Source organism: Erpetoichthys calabaricus, chromosome 13 (genome assembly GCF_900747795.2).
Source record: "Erpetoichthys calabaricus chromosome 13, fErpCal1.3, whole genome shotgun sequence".
Classification (NCBI taxonomy): domain Eukaryota; kingdom Metazoa; phylum Chordata; class Cladistia; order Polypteriformes; family Polypteridae; genus Erpetoichthys; species Erpetoichthys calabaricus.
The window spans coordinates 67067740-67094239 of NC_041406.2; the positions used below are offsets into that span (position 1 = coordinate 67067740).

The window sequence follows — 26500 nt, forward strand, 5'->3', positions numbered from 1 at the left end:
TTAGTTACGGGTAAATTTCCTTAGAAAGTTTTGTTTACAGAGAAATACAGACATTTTGAGTAAGTTTCCAAGTAGCATGATGGACATTCAAAATTTAACTTTGAAGAAATAAATTTATGAGCTTTGTTAGGCTGAATGACCTGTTTTTGTGAAAAATTAATTTAACTGTTCCATATAACAATATTTACATAAAATAACATTTTTTGTCATATTTTTAAATGCTTTCTCAGTGTTTCACATTTTACAACCGCAAAATACAATATTTATTTACCTTGGTTGTAGTTTCAGTGATAGCCTCTAGTAGTTTTCCAACAGCTGCCTGAAGCCGAGTGCTGATGCTCATCATAAACACCTCATTTTCAAGATCAAGTTCCTCTGCTGGAAAATTCATCTCCTGTGACACTTCCAGACTCTTGCCCGATTCTCCAGACCAGATATGTGCATCATCTTCACCTGTCCTGTTTGCATGGCTCGGCTCAGAATAATTTTCTACAAAAGGAAATGTATGAATGTATTTTAAATATGATGAAATAGAAATCAAAGAAATAAAAATGTAATAATGAATTATGTCCAAGACAATAACATCTATTTAAAATTTCTTTAGAATGTAAACTTTTTGTAATTTATAGTTACTCACAAATTATCCATTTAAAACTTACAGTTCAAAAAGTTGTAAAACACAAATGCCACACCAAATATGGCAAATTGCAGTGAAAAAATGTAATATGAATGAGACAAATCAATTACACAATTGTTGTGACTACATCAAAGATTACTTGGAGTAGTTACAAGACACCTGCACTTGGGAGGATTTCTTCTTTACTACTTGAGCGAAATTTTTAGAGACATACTACAAAAATTCCATTTTCATGCATCACTGTGCCCTTCAAAATTTTGAGACAGAAGAAGGAATAAAAAATATGTCTGCTGATTGTTTCTTTATTTTCCCAGATACTTACAGTGTCTTTGATAAGATTAAAACTTAATCATACCATCTGTTTCTCCTGTCTCTTACTCATGTTCTACAGAACAAGCAATTTTAAGGCAATAGTTATATATACAAAATCTAAGTCCCCCGCCACTGCTGTTGACAACATCATTTACTGGTGGCTATCTGCTTAAAAATGTCCTGCTATTCTGTTACCTATAGAGCACATTCTTTCCCACATTTTCTTTACCTAAATTTGCATTTTCCATTAAATAGTAACAGGCAAAGTCTATCCAATACCTGCTGCTAGTATAAACATATTTAAATTTTAAATATATACACAGAAGCATACACACACATACCATATGCACAACCATACTGAATATACTGTATATGTGCATAAGGATGTAGATGTGACATGGCATACTGTCTCATATAAGCTGATTTAGTGCTTATTGAGTTCAAATGACAGAACATGAAAAGTCAAAAGTCAGACACTCAGAATTTGCACGCATATTAGTTATGATACATACTTCCCATAATTTACAATTTTATAAGTACACTATGTGGTATAGCAGGTACGCAGCGCAGAAACATTGCCATTTTAATAAATAAATAATTGGTTACGCTTGTACCTGGGAGTGGACATCTTGTAATGCACTCTGAGCTACATCCTTTTTTATGAAAATGTGCTAAGAAATAAATGTTGTAAATATTTTTTTTTTATTTTTTTACAGAATGAGCTCAAACCACTACACAATGTAAAACAAAATCACCTAATATTGAGCTGTTTCTGTGCTGTTCAGATCATTTATTCACACTCAGATATAAAGAACCACAGGTTGAGAAAATTAAACATTAGAAAATTTGCTTTACAATTATGCATAATATAAAGTATTTTCAATACTTATGTGCAAGACTTTGAAACATTAGCTAGCAAAGCCCACATTAATAATATGGAAATATGTTAAAAAGTACAAAATTACCAAGACCTCTATGGACAGTCATTATAATAAATGAAGGGTCACATTGTATCAAAATTAAAATAGTCAGAAATTAATTTGGTTAAGTTTCTGGGTTTTGCATTTTGTTGACCAAGGGCAATAAAAGGATAAAACAGTCTCTTGACTGTTACATTAAGTTTATGCAGAGCCAATATTTGCAGTGCTGGCCCTTCTTTTTCAAGACCTCTGCAATTTGCCCTGGCATGCTGTCAATCAACTTCTGGGCCGAATCCTAACTGATGGCAGCCCATTTTTGCATAATAATGCTTGGAGTTTGTCAGAATATGTGGGCTTTTGTTTGTCCACGTGCCTCTTGAGGACTGACCACAGGTTCTCAATGGGATTAAGGTCTGGGGAGATTCTGTGCCATGGACCCAAAATTTTGATGTTTTGTTTTCCAAGCCACTTAGTTATCACTTTTACCTTATGGCATGAAGCTCCATTATGCTGGAAAAGGCATTGTTCATCACCAAACTGTTCTTGGATGGTTGGAAGAAGTTGCTCTCTGAGGATGTTTGATAGTTTTGAATTGTAGACGTCTTGAAAAAGAAGGGCCAACACTGAAAATATTGACTCTTTGCATAAACTTAATGTAACTGTCAATAAAAGCCTTTGAAACTTATGAAGTGCTTGTAATTATACTTCAGTATACCATAGAAACATCGAATAAAAACATTTAAAAACACTGAAGCAGAACACTTTGAGAAAACCAATTCTTGTGTCATTCTCAAAACTTTTGGCCACAATTGTACATCCCCCTTTACATTTGTAAGGAATATTGGGGTTATCTTAAGATTCAATCATTTTATTTGAATTTCATAATACACATTATTAAGAGTTTTATTTCATGTATAAACCTTTTCAAGCCCCATACGTTTCAGACACACAGTGCAGCTTAGATTCTTATTGATGCTTTAGCTTCCACATGTTTGGGATACTGTGATGCTGTTCTGTATGGTGCTTTTCCCCAGGAACATATGACACTGCAGTAAGTATTGAATTCAGCTGCCAGCATTCACTGCCATACTAAATTCCAGGAATATATTACTCCTTTACTTCAACAACTCTGTTGACTCCCAGTTAAATTTTGGATACAAGATTTCTTAGATCATTTTCAAATCTTTCCAATGTAACTCCTACATGTCTTAGGTTATATATGTGAGTGAAACTACTATCACATTCACCTATCACCACACACTGCGTTCCTCTCAACTTCTTTGTGCTAATTCCTTGCAACTTTGCACTATGAGTGACTGAGAATTTAGGGTTGCTGGTCCCAAAAATCTAGTATACTTTGATTTTTAGTCTGCAGGTATCAACAATTTAAAACATACATTTTAAAGAAATCTTTCTCATTGTGGTAACAGTTATAATTTTTATCCTCATTTTCTTAGTATTGCATACATTTTATTATGTGAGTGTATAAGGATAAAATGAAATGTAGGAAAGAAAAAAAGCTGTCAATAAATTTACTTAATGATGCAATTCATTTACTTTTTCTTGTTTACTGGTTGGAATATTTAATCTAATAACTGACAATGCTCCGTTCTATAAATTGTCTCACCCTTTCAATATTTCCATTTATTGTTACGGTTCTCAATGGCACAATAAACATATACTTCACATTACTAGATTAAAATTTACCAAAGGGAAGGAATTCTTCCAAACTAAGGTGTAGTAGGTCTAATACAAAATGTTCCTGCATCTCTGTTCCAAGAACAGAGGATTCAATGTATGCTGCAAAAGCAATGCTGCCGCAGCGCTATAAATATTCATGCCCTTTTCATTCATCACAACAACAACCCAAAAATCTTCAAATCCTCATGCCCAAATATTTGTGTTTTTATAATGTCTATATGCATTTCATGTACATTAATATTGGATCAACTTTTATCTATATTTTATGGTGTTTTATTTTATTCAATTGTACAGTGTCCTTGGGTACCTTGAAAGGAACTTTAAATAAACTGTACTATAATTATTATTATTTTGTTAACTGAAAGCTTACACACTCAAGCTTTTTTTTTTAAAAGATGCTTCTTTCAAGGAACAGGATGAGTATTGGTCTTTTAGGAAGAAATGTAACTTTAAATTTATCACAAATTTTAAAGGTGATACAATTCTAAAACTTGAAATTCTGGGACAGTTTTCACAAAATGTAAATAAAGTACTGCATAAAGATAGGGATTTAGGTGGGTGTTTGTGTCTTTTACTTGGACAAATCTAACTCACAGGCAACATTCCCTCATTTACAAAACTAGAGTCTATTAAACAGGATATTTTTGTGTTATGTCTTTGGTTTAATATTAGGCTTATCTGACAGTTTTTTCAATAATAGAATTTTGTACTGTGCTTTATTGAAATGTGCTACATTAACTGAAGTGAATATAAAGCCAGACTAATGCATAGACAGAATCCTTCTAATTTTTATATTTTTATTTTATTAATTTTCATTGTAATCATTCCATACAAATAGATCAATTTATAACCCAACAAAATTGAAGACAAATCAAACCCCACCCCTGAGAAGGAGAGCTTAGCCAAAGGAGAATTGCTTAGGGCTTTTTAATAGGACAACAATAAACAAAAGAAAGGGAGAAATAAATATATATGTAAATAAGAGATGGAGAAGGGGATTAAATGCGGTAATAGTTATTTCTCTTATTCTAAAATAATATTGATTAAATCCTGCCACGTTTTGAAAAAATTTTGTACAAATCCTCTAACTGAGAATTTGATTTTTTCCAATTTCAAATAATATAAAACATCGGTTTCCCACTGACTAATCAGAGGAGAATTAGGATTCTTCCAATTTAACAGAATAAGTCTGCGTGCCAAAAGTGTAGTGAATGCAATCACCGTTTGCTTGTCCTTCTCCAATTCAAGTCCGTCTGGAAGAACACCGAACACAGTTGTTAATGGGTTAGGAGGGATTGTGATACCAAGGCTGTCTGAAAGGCACTTCAAAATTTTGGTCCAAAATGATGTTAGTTGGGTGCAGGCCCAGAACATGTGACCCAGTGAGGCAGGAGCTTGGTTGCAGCGTTCGCAGGTTGGATCTTGCCCTGGAAACATTTTGGACAGTTTTAAGCGAGACAGATGAGCTCGATATATAATTTTTAGTTGAATAATTCTATGCTTTGCACATATGGAACTCGAATGAATTCTCTGCTTTGCTACCTTCCACTCCTTTTCTGATATATTGATTAAGAGATCTTCTTCCCAATGTCCTCTTGGATCTTTGAAAGGTAGGGACTCTAATAAGATTTTATATAATGCGGAAATGGTGTTCAATTCCTCGAAATTGAGCAGTATTTTTTCCAGCATTGTGGAGGGTGCGAGGTGGGGGAAATCGGGTAATTTCTGTTTAACAAAATTTTTAATTTGAAGATAGTCAAAGAAATGTGTAGCTGGGAGGTTGAATTTTGAACGCAATTGTTCAAAAGATGTAAATATGTTGTCTATATAAAGATCTCTGAGCATTTTAATCCCAAAACTTTTCCAGGTATTAAAAACTGGATATACTTGCGAAGGTTGAAAGAGGTGGTTCTCTTGCAGCGGTGCCACCGATAAAAGATTTTCCATCTTATAATGCTTTCTAATTTGGTTCCATATTCTGAGTGAGTAAAGCACAATTGGGTTATTAGTATATTTGCGATGACTTACATTTATTGGAGAGCAGAGCAGGGAGTATAAAGAAGTACTGCAGGATTTTACTTCTATTGCGGACCAAGCCTGTGTATGTTCATTTATTTGTGTCCAGGTTTTTATGGCTTGTATGTTTGCTGCCCTGTAATAAAACTGAAAATTAGGTAAAGCCATGCCACCCTCCGCCTGAGGTCTTTGTAGGGTCGCTCTTCGGATACGTGGGTGTTTTGAGTTCCAAATGAATGAGGTTATTGTTGAATCTAACTGTTTAAAAAATGATTTATTGATATATATTGGAATGTTTTGAAATAAAAAGAGAAGTTTAGGAAGGATATTCATCTTAACAATGTTAATTCTTCCGGCTAGAGTGAGATGAAGGGTTGACCATCTATGCAAGTCTTGCTTAATTTTTTCCATACAGACGGCAAAATTTTGTTGATAAAGAGCTTTATGTTTACTTGTGATATTTACCCCTAGGTATTTAAACTGATCTGCTATGGTAAAAGGTAGGGTGTCTAATCTAATATTATATGCTTGTGAATTCACTGGAAAGAGTATACTTTTATTCAGATTAATTCTAAGACCAGATATCTTTTGAAATTCTGTTAGTGCTGTTAAAACAGCAGGGACAGTGTTTTCTGGGTCTGATATATATAAGACCATATCATCTGCATATAGAGAAATTTTCTGTTCCAGTCCTTCTCTGATAATCCCCTTTATCTGATAAGAATTTCGTCAGTGAACCGCCAGTGGTTCAATAGCAATTGCAAACAACAGTGGCGACAAGGGACATCCTTGTCTGGTACCACGTTCTAGTTTAAAGTAGTCTGAGCAAATGTTATTAATACAAACTGAAGCATCTGGACTGGTATACAGTAGTTTGATCCATGCACAAATATTCGGGCCAAACCCAAATTTCTCCAATGCAGTGAAAAGGTAGTTCCATTCAATCATATCAAATGCTTTTTCTGCATCTAATGATAGTAATATCTCTGGGGTGTTTGATTTTGCTGGTGAATATATAACATTAAACAAGCGTCAGAGATTGGAAGATAGGTGTCGGCCTTTAATAAATCCTGTTTGATCCTGTGATATTACCGAGGGCAGCACTTTCTCCATCCTTCTAGCTTCCATCACTTACTAAGCAAGGATCAGTTCAGACTACAAAAAGACTGGACTGGCCAAATGTTCCATTCTAGCTTTATAAAGAAAACTAGAGGGGTTGGAATTCTCATACACAGAACTGTTCCATATGTAGCATCAGATGTAGTATCGAACCCTGAAGGGAGATATGTGATGGTTATGGGCAACTTGTATAACAGTAAAATGATTTTGATAAATGTTTATGCACCCAATGTTGATGATAAGGAATTCATGCAAAATCTATTTGCATCCATCCCCAACGTGAACACTCATAAAATTATAATGGCTGGGGACTTTAATTGTGTTCTAAATCCAATCTTAGATAGGACTCCTGTGACAGGGGTGACGACATCTAATACTGCAAAGACAATTACACAGTTTTTAAATGATCACAACTTATCAGACCCCTGCAGGTTTCTTAACCCAAACTCAAGAACATATTCATTCTATTCACCAGTGCATTATAGCTACTCAAGAATTGATTATTTTTTTTATAGATAATAATTTCCTGCCTACAATTAAATCATGCAAATACGACACAATTGTTATCACCGACCATGCCCCTCTAGTCTTGGAGCTAAAATCATTAAGCCCCTCACATTCACCTCGCAGATGGCACCTTAACCCTCTACTATTGGCAGACGAGAACTGCACAGAATTTATATCCAAACAAATCAGCTTCTTCCTAGAGACAAACACGCCCACAGAGGTTTCTGCAGGAACACTCTGGGAAACTCTAAAGGCCTTCTTAAGAGGACAGATTATTTCAAATCTTTCTCACAGAAATAAATTAGAAACCAAGAAAGTGTCAGAGCTAAGAAGTGAAATTACTAGAATAGATGAAGAACAAGCCAGGCATCCAAATGAAGTTCTCCACAGGAAAAGGCAGGCCCTGCATACAGAACTTAACATCTTAACAACTAAAGAAACTGAACAACTTATTTATAAGTCTAGACATCATTACTATGAACACGGAGAAAAAGCTAATAAGCTTTTAGCTCAACAAATTCACAAACAAGAAGTTCGCAATGCAATACCAGTAATCACCAACAACAATGGAGAAGAAATTATTGACCATAAAAATATAATGAACACATTTAGAGATTATTATAAATCCTTATATTCTACTGAGCCCAAAGAAGACAACGCACAATCTAATGCATTTCTGGATACATCACAGATACCACAAATAGATGCTTTAAGTGCTGAGGAACTGGATAAACCTCTAACGCTAACAGAATTACTAGATGCTATAAAGTCACTACAAAGCGGGAAATCAGCAGGCCCTGATGGTTACCCCGTAGAATTTTATAAGAAATTCTCCACTCAGCTAGCTCCCCTCTTACTGGCAACATTTACAGAAGCTAGAGACAACCAAATACTACCTCAAACATTTTGACAAGCATTAATCAACGTCTTTCCTAAACAAAATAAGGACTTGTTACAATGTGCATCATACAGACCAATTTCACTCCTGAATAATGATGTTAAGAATCCTTCTCAGAATCCTTCTAATTCTGATATGTTCACATCCTTCATGATTTTGTCTGCTATTCCAAATTTCTAAACACTGAATGTTTTCAGGTCTTCAAAAAATCTAAGATTAGATAAACAGTACCTGAATGAAAAAAATAATACAATTTGAATTATATTTGACAAATCTATCTGATTAGCGTATTTATCCAACATCAATCAGCACTGTTTGAAAAAGTAATTGTAGTGTAATGAAAGTCAGCTCACTGAACATGGCAAGACTTAATTAAAGTCAGCTCTGTTCAATAAAACCTTACTTATTATGAATCGCACAAATACTCAACAAGCACATTTGGTCTCTTGTTGACATCAGAAAGTACCGATACATTTTTATTATCCAATCAATCATTAATGGGATGCAAAGCTATTTCTAAAGTTCTGGGCCTTCATTGAATCACAGTGAAAGCTGTAATGTCCAAACAGAAAATATTGGAACAGTAGTGAATTTCCTATGAGGTGTTGGCAAAGAGGACAGCATGAAATTCCTCTGGAAAACTTGTCATAATTTTAGTAACTGTGAAGAATGCCCTGTAATTGGACATTTGCATGGAGAATACCCATGCGAGCTGTCCATGAACTGAAGCTTAAACAATGTTGGGTTATGCAGCAAGTTACTGATCCAAAACACAATCTGTTTTTTTAAGTTCAAGAGAGGACAGTGCCTGATATTGAATCTATGGGGGCCAAACCTCAGTGAATTCATGCTTCCTGTTCCAGCTGCAACTGTCTGCAAGAAAAGTTGCTGTTCCAATATCTAATTCTATCAATTTTATCTCATTGAGGAATGGTGGCGAACTGGTCAGCACTGATGCCTCATAGCTCAGGTCACATTTTTGGCCAAAATATTTGGTCCAACATAGTTGATAGATGCTTCCCTAACCATAATCCTTAGAGACCCTTTTTAAAAGCCAATTGCACCAATATAACTCACTCAAACCTATTTCAGTTTGTCCTTCCCCATTTACTTCAATGCATTTGTCCAAGTTTCATAGTTTCGCCAAACTAATGGCAAATCAAATTGTCTGGTTTCCTCATCACTAAGTTTAAAATGTAATATTTGGTCACATATTTCATTCATTAATTTTCCAGGCCTGCTTTATCTGGAGAAGAGTTGCAGGAAAGCCGAGTCTATGCTAGCAAGGCAGGAACAATCCCTGGACTGGGTGCCAGTCTATTACAGATTGATTTGTCACATACATAGAAGCAAAATTACAGATGTTCAAACTCCCAGCATTCACTACTGTAACAGATTATGCTTGTACTTCTGGCAGAGGATGAATCAGGTGTTCTGGGCAACAACATACTGTGACAATCGTAACATAGTGGTCTGACTTTTTCCATGGATGCCAATTGTGGTACTTTACTGCTTGTGCCTGCTGCACATCAGGACAGAGTTGAATGAGCCAGACACCTGGAGAGCACCTACTTTAAAAGGAACAGACTTGGAGGAAAAGGTTTTCTAGTTTGTTTTGTTGATCAACCTTTTTTTTTTATTGTTAAAACTTATCATCACTATAGATTGCTGTTTACCTATTTGTTCTCTCATGTTTTACTGTTGGTTTTTTGTTTGCACGTTGGTGTCTTTACACATGCCTGGATATGCACTTCCATCTAAAAACAGTTTCCAAAGACAAACATCACAACAAAATGATAGCATAGATCTGGTTTATTTTGGGATTCTGAACCGTTCATAAGTCAGCGTGTTAGACTTCACTTAGTAAAAACTTTCCAGGTTTGTTCATTTACTAATTTGTTATTATTTTGTTATTATTAATCATTTTGGTGTATTTTTATAAATATTGTGTACCATTTAACCATCATTAATTTTCTCAGTGTCCTCATATTTGTAACTAGCATTTGCTTGTTCTTTGTGGTAAGTATTCCTGGTTTTTTCACCATTTAAATACATAAATCAAATTGCAGACTGCTGTGTGAATCAGTAGTGGATGGGCCAATGTCATTGCAACAATGCTGATTGCCTCTGTCTCAGCAACCTTACACACGGTCTATCTGAAAAAGTAAGTACACCCCATGAAATGTTTTTTTTTTCTAACAAAGAGAGACATATCAAGATTTGATCTTTATTTAAACAGTATATATAGATAAAGGTGATATAGCAAACATTGTGCCACATTTACATATTGTAGTTCATTGTATAATTCAAATAAACACAAATGCAAATTTCACATGTGGAAAAAGTTAAGTACATATGAACATTAGAAAGAGTAGAATCAGGTACACTAGATCTGGTGTAAATGATCAGAAAATCACTAGAGAGGAACCTGTTATATTTAAATTTTAGACATTTAGTTTTATTTGCTCTGTTGTTGAATTTTGTGTTATCACCATGTCTAGATCGAATGAGACCTTTCTGAGGACTTCAGGAAGAAGATCAGAGATGCCTGTAGATGTGGGAAGGGATTTAAAATTTTCTTCAAATATTTGGAAATCATCCACTCCATTGTTCAGAAGATCATCTATAAGGTGTCGAGATTTCAAACAACTGCCAACTTGCCCAGGTGAGGCTGCCTCAGCAAGTTCTGACCAAGAGCAGAATGTAAGATGCTAAAACTAATCTCTAAGCATCCCAAATTTCAACACAGGACTGACAGGGTAGCTCTTGCCACTGCGGATTTCATTGTGTTTTAATCTACCATTGGAAAGAGATTGCACACATTATACCTACAACCCCAATTCCAAAAAAGTTGGGACGCTGTGTAAAATGTAAATACAGGTAAAATTCCGTTACAACGAATATCTTTAATACGAAATTTTCATTACAACGAAGTATTTTTATGGTCCCGACAGCTTCCCTATATGACACAAGTACATTCAGTAGATACTTTCATTACAACGAAGTGCACAAAAGACCTTGAAATGCCTGAATGAATCATCCACAGATCAGTTAGTTCTGTGGCCGCAGCTCAGTTGTGCACAATGATCCCCAAACAGAAACATTCTAATTTTTTTTTTTCTTCGAACTTTCCTCATAGGCCCTAATGTTTTTTTTTTTTTTTTGCCTTTTTTGTTTCCTGCGTTTTCAGTGATACCTTTTGCTTATTGCTCGTCAACATTTGAAAAACATCCACTGGAATTTAACTCATTGTCACCCTCCTATAGAAACGGCAGACACGAAAAAACGACAACAGTTCATATTAGAAAAAAAAACTTTACATTTTTGCAGCACTCGATTGCGGCAAAAAGAAAAAAGACGTTGCCAGTGAATTCGGAATTTCACTACCGACTCCGTCAACCTTTAAGAAAGACAGAGCAAAAAAAGTAGAAAAATCTCGGGTTGCAAACATATGTGAACTGCTGCATTTGAAAACATCGAAAAAGCCGTTTTTATGTGCTTCAGTGATTCTCGTTCAAGAAACATTCCTATTATTGTGGCACTCGATCAAGAAAATGTGAGGTTTGTAAACTCTCTTGGGACCTCCCCCAACTGGATAGCAAGCCGAAGAGCGTCCCTGTAGTGCGATCTCCGCGTCTGTACTGAGCAATAGCAGATATGCTGCGTCTCTCCGCCAAAGTAAACAGTGTCATGCTTGGGTCATAGATTTGCACAGAAACACAGAAGACTGTAGAGACAGGAACTTTATTCAAACACTGCAAACAAACATGTCTCTTTTTCAAAAGTTTAAACGTGCTCCTTGACAAGACGGTGATGACAAATCCGTCTCACAATGAAAAGAATGCAGACATATCTTCCTCTTCAAAACAGTGCGTGTCAGGAGCAGGGAAGGACAGAGATAGAGAAAGGCAAACAAACAATCAGCAACTGACAGATGCTTTTGGACTTTTAAGTCTGTGAAGTACCACGCGGATCACGCGATAGATCAGCTGCAAGTAAGCCCAGCAGCAAGGGAGCAATGTGAAGGTAGTCTTTCAGTGTCTTTTTTTTAACCTGCAGGGGTGCGATCAGCCCCCCAGCTCACAACAGAAAAGATCTCGAGGGGTGATGCAAGGTTAGGAGCACGTAAATTGTAAATGCAGATACTGTAACAGGAATACTTGATCACTGACTTGGCCACGACTCTGCCTGACTGCTGTGTCTGTGTATAGCAGAGTGGCAGATCACACTACAATAAATAATTGTGCCGTTCCTGTTTCAAGCTGAATAAAACTGGTTTTGCTAAAATACTGAAACTAAGCCTTGTGTTTTGGGGTGCAAGACAGGGACTTATAGCGCGACCCTGATCTTTTATGATTTGCTTCTGTGGCGCTTCATTGCAGTGCTGTGATCCTCCTATTGCCCTGCCCCAGCAACGGACAAACAATCTTCCACAGACTCTGCAATCTCGCTTCAGGACACACTTCGGTGTGTCGTTCCCATTGGATGGGGAGTGGGGGTCTCAAAAGAGTTCAGAAACCTCACGATATGACGAAGAAATAATGATTCGGCTCCTGATTGATAACTGTGCAGCTCACAACATGCTTCCACATTTAGATAATGTTCGCGTTGAATCCCTCCCACCCAATTGCACGGCAGCGCTTCAGCCATTGGTTTTGGGCATCATTCGCACCCTGAAAGTATATTATGGCAAGGAAATGCTGAAAAAAATTCTCGTCAGCATAACTTGTAGGCAGGAGGAGATTAAAATTAACACGAAAGAAGCTATTGAAATGATTGCAAACGCCTGGATACAAGTTAAAGAAAGCACTATAGTAACAAATACAGAATCTCATTACAACAAAATTTTCGTAACAACGAAATATATTTTAGGTCCCTGTGAGTTCATTGTAACGGAATTTTACCTGTAAAAACAGGATGCAATGATTTGCAAATTTCATAAACCCATATTTTAATCACAATAGAACATAGAAAACAAAATGTTTAAACTGAGAAAATGTTCCATTTTAAGAAAAGAATAAGGTCATTTTGAATTTGATGGCAGTAACAAGTCTTAAATAAGTTGTAACAGGGCCATGTTTACCACTGTGTAGCATCCCCTCTTCTTTTAACAACAGTATGTAAACATCTGGGAACTGAGGAGACCTGTGGCTAGACTTTTGGGAGAGGAATGTTATCCCATTCTTATCTAATATAGGATTCTAGGTACTCAACAGTTCAGGGTCTCCATTGTCATATTTTTCATTTCATGATGCGCCAAATGTTTTCAATTGGTCAAAGTTCTGGACTGCAGGCAGGTCAGTTCAGCACTCGGACTCTTCTACTATGAAGACATGCTGTTATAATAGATGCAGTATGAGGTTTAGCACGGTCTCCCTGAAAAAGATATCACCTGAATGGGAGCATATGTTGCTCTAAAACCTATACTGTGTATACCTTTCAGTATTGATGGTGCCTTTCCAGGTGTGCAAGGTACCAATTCCATAGGCACTAATACACCCCTATACAATCAGTGATGCATGCTTTTGAACTGAGCACCGACAACAAGCCGGATGGTCCCTCTACTCTTTAGTCCTAAGGATGCGGCATCCATGTTTTCCTAAAGAAATTCACATTTTTATTCATCTGACCACAGAACAGTTTTCCACTTTTCCTCAGTCCATTTTAAATGAGCTTGGCCCAGAGAAGATGTGGCATTTTTGGATCATGTTGACATATGGCTTCTTCTTTGCATGGCAGTGATTTAATCTGCATTTGTGGATGGCATGTCGGACTGTGTTCACAGATAATGATTTCTGGAAGTGTTCCTGAACCCATATAGTGATTTCCATTACAAAATCATGCCTGTTTTTAATGCAGAGCCACCTAAGAGCCCGAAATCACAGGCATCCAATATTGATTTTCGGCCTTGCCCTTTGCGCACAGAGATTTCTCCAGATTCTCTGAATCTTTTAAAGATATTACGTGCTGTAGATGATGTAGTCTTTGCAACTTTATGTTGAGGAAATTATTCCACAATGTGAACTTCTGCCCATCTTTACTTCTGAGAGACTCTGCCTTTCTAAGGCGATCTTTTTACATCCAATCACGTTACTAGCCTGTTAGTTGCAAAATATTCCTTTTTGAGATGTGTTGCTGCTATCAATTTCAAAATTTGGTAACATTTTTCATGAAATAGTAAAGTTTCTCAACCTCAACATTTTTGATATGTTTTCTATATTCTATGTTGTGAACAAAATATGGTTTTATGAGGTTTGCAAATCATTGCATTCTATTTTTATTTACATTTTACACAGCACCCCAACTCTTTTGGAATTGGGGGTTGTACACGGGAGATGTGCCATGAGGAAATTTTTCTGTCCAGAAAGAACAACCAGGGAAAGACTAATGCTCATGAACACACAGGTAGAAAAAGGGAATTCTGAAACAATGTGTTATAGGCAGACAAGTCAAAGATTAATACAAATATGTGGCCACATTACAACATGTTTGACAAAAAAACAAAGACAGCATTTGACTTGAAGAACCTGATACCAACTGCAAAGCATGGTGCTGGAAATGTTATGGCCTGGGCAGCTCACCATCACAGAATCCACTATGAATTCTTCATTACACTAGAGGGTACCATCGAACAATGCGAGACCATCTCTCCGAAGATTGAAGATCATACAAAAGTGAACCTTGCAACATGACAATGACCCTTAACATATCGGTATATTTACAAAAGAATGACTGAAAAGAAATAAAAGGAGGGATCTGAAATGAACAAGTCAAAGTCTGGATCTAAAAACTTACTGAGATGGTGTGGGGGATTTGAAATGAGATATGCAAGCAAGACGCCCCTAAAATAATCGCAAAGCTGAAAGAATTCTGCATGGAAGAGTGGAAAAAACTTTCTTCCAGTCAATGTCAGAGACTGGTTGATAGTTGCAGAAAACACCTACTTGAAGTGGTTTCTCCCAAAGGGTACCAAATATACGAGTCAAGGGTGCACTTGCTATCTGTGATCTATGCTATCTATCAATGATGTTAATCATTTGTTGAATAAATTATTGCAATATCAAATTTACATTTTTTTTCAATTGCATCACTTTTATCAATAGATACTGTACTGTTAAAATAAGGATCAAATCTTTATATGTCCATGTATATTAAAACAGCAACATTTCAAATAGTTTACGTAGTATTTCTCATGACAGTAAATGCTATGCATCAAATGTACACATTCTCGAGAAGTAACAGTTTATGGGCAGGAATGCTCTAGGCATCTCACACTTAAAGAGGAAAACCTCAGGATGGTCTGACCTGGAAATAACCAGATATTAAAACAGTCTCTCTCATATACAAGACACGTCAATGACAAGAATGTGGTTATAAAATACAGGTTATAAAATGCAATGAATGGAAAAGTTAACTATAGAAGTAAGAAGATTCCTGTCAATTGGAAAGGGGAAGAAAATGATGTAACAAGAGGAAGAATGTGCCAACTCCACACAGACTATAAATAAGCTATAATTTGAATACAATATACTGGAGAAAAGAAACAAACACTACCAATATGCAAACCTAAATTAATCACAGCATTACATTCTCAAACCTAGAGAAAAACACACACATACACAGAGTGGGAAAAGGTACAAATTCTACACCAGTGGTTCTCAAGTTCAGTTTTGGAGGGACCCACTACAGCTGCAGATTTTATAACAAGCAGCCTCTGCCTAACATTAATTAAACAAACTATTACTTCACTTATTTTGGTGACAATCCAAAAATTATAAAACAAGGTTTACTAAATTTTTATTGGAATGTAGCAAGCATTCATACTTCTTATATAAGGATATTTTAGTGTTATTTTTAATCTTAGTTTTATACATTTTCATAATCATCAATATTGTCCAGGTATTCTGTTTATTTAAGCTGTTATTTACTAATGACCAAGCTAGTCAGCAGAACACTGAAATGACTGTAGCCCTTCAGCATTGGGTGTTGATTGCACTGGAGTCTACTCCACTAATAATTATATTGTCATTATTAAGGTAACTTTAAGAGTGCAAACTTCACAGTGAAAAAGTGAATTAACAGGAAAATGACAATGTTATTAATTACTTAAAGATATACAGTACAAATATTTCTAAACTTAGAAAATATCATACTAATGTGTTTTTCCGGATGTAGAAAAACAGGAAAAGGATAATCTAATTGAACCATATGATAGGTAAGAGGTAAAATTACTAACTCATTGTAAAATTTATTGGAACAAACACCTGCAGCCCCACTGGGCTCCAGGACTAAACTGGATTTGAACCTAGGATGACTAATCTGTCAAACATCAGTGCTACCCATTGCAACACAGTGTGTTTAGCAACACTTTTTATATTTAGCAAATGTAATTATATCAACAGTAAACTCTAGACATGGAATTTAATATAATACAAGCAGCAATACCTGGTTTACTTGCATGAATGCTTGTACAACAGAGTTTATCAGGTTCTTCTGATGTACTATGTAAAACAGCTTTGCCAGATTGGTCCAACAAAACTTCAACATGGCGACCAATTGTCTCTTCCATGGCAGCAGTTGTCTTCAGTACATCTGACAAAACTTGCCGCAGTCTTTCATTTGTCTTTTGTAAGAGGTTTCTGTTTTAATTAAGAAAAAAAAAAAGTTCTTTTTTCTTGGAAGTTTTGTTTAAATTTCATGAAAAACATGAATTTTATGTACTTGCATCTAACTGTGATCTATACTGTGTCTAATTTATAATTGGTGCTCATTTACTCTTTCAATCAGATGATTTTACTTCTAAGATCATAACTAACAATCATGAAATCCTTAGCAACCTCTAAAAACCGGTAAATTTACCCTCCAGAAACAAAACAAAATGTATGACAGATTTTATTTTAACATTATTTATTTAGCAAAAAGTAAGTCAACATATTAGATGCCTTATGTAAAATGTACACCCTGGAGGACATGCAAACTCCTTGCAAGCAACACCAAGCATGGACCAAAGCCTTTGGATACATGAAATAGCAGCACTAATCACTGCACTACTGGGCTGCCATTCAGAATTCAGACTGCAAATGAAATTTTCCTGTACTTGCTAAACTTTAATCTTTTCTATAACTTTTGTCTTCCCCACTTTGATTCACTATCAAAAAGTGAAGTTACTGAAATTTTCAAAAATGCAAAGTTAAGACAATGCTATACACCCTATTAAAAAAATGCACCCATTTTTGTATTTGCTTTGTCCTTTACACGGATGTGGGGAGACAGAGAACATTTTGAGTATGTGTAATTTTTGAAAGCCCTGTACATAATATAAAGATGCAGCTATATAAACTTAAAACATTGTATGTTGGCTAGCACAACCTTAATCATACTTATAGAGATTGTTTGTTTATTCCAGTTGAGCCCTAGTTTATATGATGTCTTGATGCTATGCAACATATTAGATGTACATACTGTAAAAAAATGACAAAGATGATGCTTACCTTTCAAAACTAACCAAATCTGAGGCTGGTTGTTCACAAGTTCTAGCATGCGCTTCTGCTGGTTTGGACTGAGTCTCTGTTTCTTGGGATCCTGACTGGGTTTCCTCATTCTGATCCAATTTACGAATTGGAAGGAAGGACATAAGTGACAAAAAACCTGTCATGTTTTTATTAGCTGTTTTTTACTCATGCACCAAAATGAAACATGTTCGATAAAAAAAAAGCAATGGCATAAAAGAATGATATCTGAAATTAAAATTATGTTTTTTCTGTAAATGCTTTGCCCAGCATACATGAATACATGCCAGCATTATTACTAAATGAATTAAGATAAAGCCAAGCCAAGGCATGGTAGCCAGGAAGTTTGCCTGCATAACCGAGTCACAGAAACAATTCCTCAAGCGCGCTTCTATGGAAACAAAAGCAGTTGCACAACATAGTCAAGCACAAAAGCCACACCTCTGTTTAAGACGTAAAAGTTTAGATTAAAAAAAAAAATGTAAAAAGATCCTAAGTAGCTTAACACACACAACACAACTTCATATTAAAATATAAACTAAAAATGTCAATATAGGATAAATAATGTCAAAATGCTAATTAAAATAATTATACTTTCTTCCAAAGGTGTCAGGTTACCATTTCAGTCTGTGTACTTCTGATCTGTGTCTTTGGGACTTCTTTTCCACTCAAAGAAAACAATCTTGTCTCCTCAGCAGTTTGGGTTTCTGCTTCTCTAGAGGCTTTTACTGAAGTAAGCTAACAATTAAACAAAATTAGTAAAAACTGTTAAACACAGATAGTAATTTGTGCTTCTATGAAACGTTTAAAATTCATGTTTTTTTTAAAGGTAACAGAGCAGCATGTTAACTGTAGGCCACTTGGTAAACAAATACAAGTTTTCTATTTCAATCATCATGTTTATTACTGAATATACTAGTAATATATTCATTCCAAAACTGCTACTATTTGCTCATGCATGCATATGCGAATATACAGTAAATTACATGTTCACGATAAGATTACAACACTGTGACTCACTGGGGATGTCACATTATGTTACTGAGGTCACAGCAATACAGGAGTGTTTGCCCATTACCTGCTATGATTAAATATATGACGGCTATGACAAAAATATGCATAAAAATTCTTGTACTTTCACAGTGCTTTAGAGAGCTAATGTACACTATTCTGGCATGGGAGAAGAACTACAGAGAGGTGGATCACAGTCAGATGTAACCACAAATTAAGTGGTGCAAGCTGTTCAGGAGTGTTAATTCCATAGTTAAAGGTTGTCCTACTGTTTCCAGGACCTTGCAAAGTCGGGCAGTGACTCCGATAACTATGGAGTAGTAGGCAGGGAAAAGCACCAACAGCTCACTTCAAAATCAGTCCTTAGAAAAGGGAAGTAAAGATAGCGGGGAACTGAGACCCAGTTTGTTCCAGGGACAGGTAGTTTTGTACATCATGCTGCCTTCTTGGTGCAAAAGGTGAGAGAGTGTGTGTATGAATCCAGTTAACAAATAAAGGGAGCATACCTGTTTTGCAATCCAATATTAAGAATTTTAAGTGCAAAGCTGAGAGGAAGAACCAACAAGGTGATCTTATCTGAAATACTGCCTGTCCAGGTAAAACTAAGGAGATTAGATGCAACGCGTGTTTCGATCTTGATGTAGGACACAATGGCACACAAGCTTATGGTATACAAGGAATCCTTCTTGAGCATATGGGCTCTGTTCTGCAGTGACAGGCTACCTTTTAAATGAAGGGGAAACAATGTATTGGGTTGCTGAATGAGTAGGTTAGTAGAGAAGAGATGGAGGGGCAGAGGGTTTAGGACAAGCCAGGTCTATCACTTCACATAAAGGAATGGGAAGCATTATTTATACAGATATATAAGGTAATGTTGACATCACTAGCACACACCTAATAAGCTAAAATAAACTAATACTACATTAATAACTATTTGTCTTATTGCTAGAGTATTACTAACTAAAGAAATGGGACTTATATGTACCTGCACATATATAGCAGATACTTGCATGAATCCAACGAATAGGGAGTATAACATGAATAGATACAATGGATTCAGAAAGTATTCAGATCACCTTGTTTCTTCATACTTTATTGTAGATTTAATTTTAAATGGATAAATGTGCCAGTTTAGCTCTTCAATCTACACTGCAGATGTATTAAAAATCAAAAACTGAAGTCTCTCATTTACATTAGTACTCAGAACCTTTGCTGTGGCACTCAAATTGTCATCAAGTACGTCCTGTTTGCTGTAATTATACTTAAGAGGAGTCTGGGAGGACGGCACAGTTGCGCAGTGGTAGTACTGCTGCCTCGCAGTAAGGAGACCAGGACACATGTCCTGGGTATCCCCTGTCTACAGTTTGCACATTCTCCCCTATCTGAACAGGTTTCCTCTGGATGTTCTGATTTCCTCCCACAGTCCAAAGACATGTAATTTAGGTGGATTGGCAATGGCCAATTGGTTCTAGTGTGTGTGTGTGTGTGTGTGTGTGTGTGTGTGTCTGGAACCCCTGCAGGTTTTGTTGGTTTTTTTTTTCTCCAGCTGTCTGGAGTTTTTTTATTTTGTTTGTTTTTTCTGTTCTCCCTGGCAATCGGACCTTACTTTTATTCTATGTTAATTAGTATTGCCTAATTTTATTTTTATATTTTGTCTTTTTTCTGTTTTGGCATCATGTAAAGCATTTTGAGCTACATCATTTGTATGAAAACGTGCTATATAAGTAAATGTTGTTGTTGTGTCCACCCTGTGTGCCCAGTCCCAGTTTTTTTCCTGTCTTCCCTATGCTTGCTGGGAAAGGATCCACCCTGCTCAGGATTATGTGGGCTTAGAAAATGTTATGATATGGTATGAGATGTGTCTAGAACTTGATGGAGTCCACCTGTGGCAAACTTAATTGGTTGGACATCATTTATAAAGGCACACATTTGTGTATATTAAGATCAGACAAAAAAAAAACAAAAAACCATGAAGACCAAGGAACACTCTGTAGACCTCCATGATCAAACTGTGTTGAGGCATGAATCAGGGCAAGAAAATAAAACCATTTGTTCCCAGAAGTACAGTTGCCTCAATAATTGTGAATTGACCAAGAACCAAATGGTCACTCTAACAGAACTTCAGAAATCCTCTGCTGAGTTGGGAGAACCTGTTCGAAGGATGACCATTTCAGCAGCATTCTATTAACCACAAATTTATGATAGCATGGCCAGACAGAAGCAACTCTTGAGTGAAAAACATTATGGCATTTAAAGAACTCTGAGAGAATAAAGAAAAGATTTTCTAGTCTGATCAGACAAAAAATTAAGTATTTGGGCAGAACTCCAAGCACTGCTCATCATCTGCCTAAGACCATCCCTAAGGTGGAGGATGGTGGTGGAAGCATCATACTATTGGGTTGCTTCTTGGTGGCAAGGACAAGGAGAATGTTCAGAATTGAGGAAAGGGCAAATGTACAGTATCTAAATACATAGAGGTCCTTGAAGAAAACCTGCACCACAGTGCAAGCAGGTTCATCTATCAGTGTGACAATGATGACAACCAAGACAATGCTGGAGAGGCTTGGGATAAGTCTCTGTCAAAGCTTAAACCCAATAGAACATGCACGGGGAAACCTTAAGATTGCAGTTTATGGAGACTCTTCATCTAATCTAACAAAGCTTAAGAAGATCTGCAAAAAAGAAGGGGATAAACTGCCTAAATCCAGGTGTGCAAAGCTTGTAGGAACTTACCCAAGTAGATTCAGAGCTGTAATTGCTGCCAAAGGGTCTTCTACAAGGTACTCAATTAGGGTATTAATAATTATATGAATGGGAGATTTCAGTTTTTGATTTTTAATAAATATGCAAACCATTCTGAAACCTTATTTTCACTTTGTCATTATGGGTTACTAAGCATAGAATGATAGGCAAAAATGGCAAATTTATCTGTTTAAAGTCAAATCTATAACACAATAAAGTGTGCAGAAAGTCAAGGGTATGAATACTTTCTGAATCCACTTTACACATTATCAAGGAAAGATATGTAAGAATTGAAAAAACAGAGGTGTAGCAACGTATGTAAAACAGAAATTGAATATGTATCTATTTCAAATAATCAATGAGGCATATTATAATGAGTACACCCGGATTTCATTAGAAAGTATTAAGGAATGAGGTCTGATAGTGGGAGTGTAGTACTCCCAATGGGGGCAACATTTTCAATATGGATCTATTTATTAGTAGTTAAAGAAAAACGTTTAATAAAAGGGATATATAGTAATGTGGGTCAAATCCAAACAATGCTTTAGTGGTAATACTGAAAAGTGATAAATCACTAAAAGACGAATATTTTACACATTTTAACACAAAACAATGGAAAAATAGTGAACTCTAGGAACTGTTAAATTTGTCTTTTTCCAAGGTGCATTAGCTGTAGATTCAATATGTATGTAATTTCTAAATTATTTTATAGAACAAACAAACCTTTACAAGCTGTGATCTTAACATTTTCACCTCTGTAAGAAGCTTCTCTTGCTCTTCTTTTTGTCTTTCAAGCTGTTGCATGTGGGCATGTTTTAAATCCTCTACAATAAGCTGATGTTCCTGATCTTGACGAACCAACTCCTGACGTAAATCTTCAAGCTGTTCATCCTCAAATTCTTTGACTACTGAAAGGTTTTCTAAAGGACAGGTTTCATTAGGCCCCTACAATAAGATTGTTGGAAGAATTTCAGTTAGAAGATGCTGCTAACAGATAAATAATGTGTTAACCATGGAATGCACAGTTATCACTGTGCAACATGAATGGTTAGTTTTATAACAAATGGAAAAACCCAATATTAAATACAAATAGAGAAAACTGCATCCAGCAAAGTTCTTCAGTACTGTTATAGGAGTGGACTGTATACATCATCATTTCATTTTCTTACTGCTTAGTCAGATAGTGGGTCACATTTTGATCAGACCCACAAACAGCATCAGGTTCAGGACAGAAACCAACCCTGAATGGGACACCATTTCATTGCAGAACACACTTTACATACACTGAACCAATTCCAATACACCATTTAACTCACAGACTGTAGATGTAATAGGAAACTAGAGGACACACACAAAAGCAGGAGGCGCATACACACAACACACAAGCATGAAGCTTTGAGGCAGCTTTGGACAAGAAATTAATATAATTAAAAATTACATTCAGTTTGATAATGTTTATTACCTACAATATATGTGTGTGTTATTTCACAGGATGGATCATATATTTTTATGCACACTAAACTGTAAACCCCATTCAGAGCAAAGAGAGAGAGCAAAAGTGAGTTAGTAAGCATAATATTCAAAAACACCCTAAAAAGTAAATCTGCAAATTTTGAGCTGTTGTAATTTAACATTAAGTTTAGAATCATGTGTAAACTTTGGACATTTCTGATTATTCATACTACCACCTACTTACCATTCTTGTTGCAGACTATACACAAATATGTTACGGAAGAAAAATATAGAGGACCTCTTCCAGACCATACCATCTACTGTATTTACATATAAAATGCTAAGGTCTGTCCTTCTATCACATGATTACATGCAAACTATTATGTCCAGAACCTTGATCTTGGTGTTAAAGCCTTATGACTTGGTATGTACTGGTGAATCAACAAGTGTGCTGGGTTTATGTGTTTATTACAGAAAACTGATCAAGAAGGTGACATGGCAAAAAGACAAAGAAGAGCAGTGATATCTGCAAAGTATGAAGCAAATTCAAAAATCGATTACATGATAGGAAGAAGAATGACAGCTGTGGCATCTGCTGAGCATCAAGTACACACCTTGTGGCAGTTCAAACGATTGGGGCTAGAACTTTAACCTTGACCTTAATCAAAAGCTTATTACCTGATATGTTCTGGAAAGTCTGAAAATTAGAGGTCACAGAAACCACAGAAAACTAGTGATCGACAAAAGGACATAGCAGAAAGAAAAGTAGCAACATCTCATGAACATCTTACTGGTCTGGTAGGCAGAAAAATGTACTGTAATAAAGGCAGAATCCTTGCAAGCCCAATTATATACTCTATAATCCCCTAGGACAGGCTACATATGTGTTTCAAACTCATAATCAAGTGTAAGGACTTTGTTTATTGTTCCTCAAATGTGACAAAGAATTCTGTAATAGGAAGAAAGAAAGATTAACAAGAGTAGCAACATTTGCTATGGTCAGGTATATCACAGAAGGCGACTGACATAGGATACAGAATGCAAGAACAAGAAAGAAATGCGTGCCAACAAATGAACACTACTTTGGAATGTTACATCACCAATGCAATCACTGTGAAGATGTATTTTTTCATGGTGAAAACAAAATATTGTCTTGTCAAAATGAAAAAGTTCAGTTTGCTCTATATTAACCACCTTTATTTGAGGTCTGCATATTTCTGGGTAATAATGAAAAGCCTTAGTCTTTTGTTAAATGATATGCTAAAAAAAACATGCATGTGATAATCAAAAATACAGCACAGATAAAAACTTAATTCTAACATAACAGAAAACATCATAATATTCTCAAACGCACATTAACACATTCAGGGTCACAGATGAGGCCATAGCCTACCCTGGCACTGATGAATGCAAAGCAGGAAACAGCCTTGGAAAAGCCACCAGTCTGTTATTCGTGTTCTTACCCACACTCACATTTACATAGGGCCAATTTAGAATTACCAATCAACTTATCCAGCAGGTATTGGGTATTTTAGGAGGAAAACAGGAGTATCTGGAGGTAAACCCACACAGACATGGGGCGAACATGCAAAAAACACACAGAAAATAGCCGGTCATGAAATTCAAATACAGAACTCTGGATCCATAAACTAGTAGTGCCACTATGAAGCCCAGAAAAGTACATTTTAGTAAGCTTCAATTACAAGCAAGTACTTTGGGCTTTATGCATGATGTCTTTATAAGTTAAATAACAAATAAACAAATAAAATGTATGATCAAATGCTGTTATGAAAAACACTAAGCCTTTTCTAAAAATCTATATCAGTCACTCAACAATTTTAAGTCACTGAAAAAGTATTTTGTGATCCTTTTCTGTTAATTGTTCATAAAAAATGCACATTCTCTGAAACAATGCTCTCAATTTTATGAGGCTTTGTGTTACAATTAATAAATTTTGAGATTTAAAAATGTCTACCTTATTTAATGCTTCTCCTTCCAATTCTTCAGAAAGTGTCTGAACCTCTGATGTTGTTTTTCTTTCTTGAAAAGTAATTCTATCCAATTCATTTTGCTGTGCAAATTCTATAGAAAGCTGAACAATAACCTAAGTACACACCAAAACACAAGTTTAGGTTTTAAAATAAGGTTAAATAAAAAAGGAAAAATATAAACACAATACACAGTATTAAACCATTTTCTTGTTCTCATTAACATTAAGTGCTCACATTCTGAATTCATATTCAGTATGTGAACATGAATATGCATCTTTGAATTTAATTGCTCACATGAACAGAATATCTACAGAGATATCACACTGACACAACAAAATATAAACAGCAGCAACAGATATTAAATGTAGAAGAACAATAAATCAAATATAGACAACTTTGCCAAATGTTTGAAAAAAGTTAAATGATAAGGATGTGCAGAAATTTGTGCATATCATCTATGAGCCAAGGCTTCACCTGATTAATTTCTTCACATGTGACCTGTTACAACCAAATGATTGAAAATGTCTAAAAATAAGAGGAGCATAATCATCTAGGAAGGTTTAAATACTGTTTTTTCTGGCCTTTAACTTAGCCACTTAGAGAAGACATTTAAAGAAATAAAAAGCATTGAGTTGACTGGCTCTTTTTAGTACTGTACTGATGTTGCATAAATGTACACTTCTATGACAGCATACATATTTTCATTGGAAATATACTGTGTTATTGCCGTTTTGATTGTAAAAGAAAGAAACAAAAAAGAAATTACATTCGAAGCACACAGTAAATGATTCCAAAAAGACAATTTACGTTTTGGAGATCCAATCACCTTGTTTGCATGATATCAAACTACACTGTAAAAGAAGAAAAGCTATTCTCTGAGGATGTTATATTTGAATTCATGCACCCAGAAGTAAACAATTGTTAAAACCTTCATTGCTGAAATAACAAGAAACAAAAAAGTATAATGATCCTTCAGTATCTGAGTACTGCTTATTGTGACAACTGACTATCATTGCTCAACACCTCTGGCATACAGAGCCTATAAGCCACTGAATATGCAGTTGTGGGATGTCATCCCATTCCTCCAGAAACAACTTATGAGGTTTCTTGGCACTGGTAGGTAGTGGGTCTTGTCTAAACTGGTCTTATGGGATTCCATTCAGGAGAGAAGGCAGGCCAAAGTGGCACTTACACACCAGCAATCTTCAGGACAGTTGTGACCACAGGAACTGTGTTTGTGTGGTTGGGCTTTTCTTGCTATAGGAATGGTGAAGGAAAGTGTGAAGCAGTGAACCTCTAAGAGACTACCTTGCTATAAGGCCAGCAGTGAATTGTCTGCTAGCAGTTTCAACATCAGTAAGGATGGTTGAAGGACGGTCCTAAGTTTAGGATGAAGTCCTTTTTAAATGTGATATGATCAGGCATTGTTCCACATGTACCTTGTTAGGTAAAAAAAAATACACCAAATGAGCTTTCTTGTGTTTGATAGGCTGTGTTGCTGGTAGAAAGGCCAAAACAAAACTGACAACTTTTTGTAAAAGTACACAAGTTATAAGTAGAGTTTTCACATTCCAAAAAATACTTTGTTTCTTTTTTTTTTTCTTTGGTTTAGATATTATCATGGTTCACAATGCCCATCCATGAAAGTACAAAAAAAAATCACAGAAATTCCACCCCTTTCAATC

At 35.7% G+C, this 26500-nt stretch overlaps 1 protein-coding gene across 7 annotated transcripts in view; it reads right to left on the reverse strand.

Moving 5' to 3' along the window:
- Positions 1–26500, reverse strand: part of akap9 (A kinase (PRKA) anchor protein 9) — a 268377-nt gene that overhangs the window by 137645 nt on the left and 104232 nt on the right. For all 7 annotated transcript variants that reach the window (XM_051936181.1, XM_051936179.1, XM_051936183.1 and 4 more), the window contains 6 exons: positions 24800–24928; positions 22096–22317; positions 18238–18357; positions 17602–17711; positions 16556–16749; positions 272–489 (listed from right to left, as the gene is read on the reverse strand). In XM_051936181.1, the coding sequence (XP_051792141.1) occupies positions 272–489; positions 16556–16749; positions 17602–17711; positions 18238–18357; positions 22096–22317; positions 24800–24928 (993 nt within the window). The remainder of the gene's footprint in view (positions 1–271; positions 490–16555; positions 16750–17601; positions 17712–18237; positions 18358–22095; positions 22318–24799; positions 24929–26500) is intronic.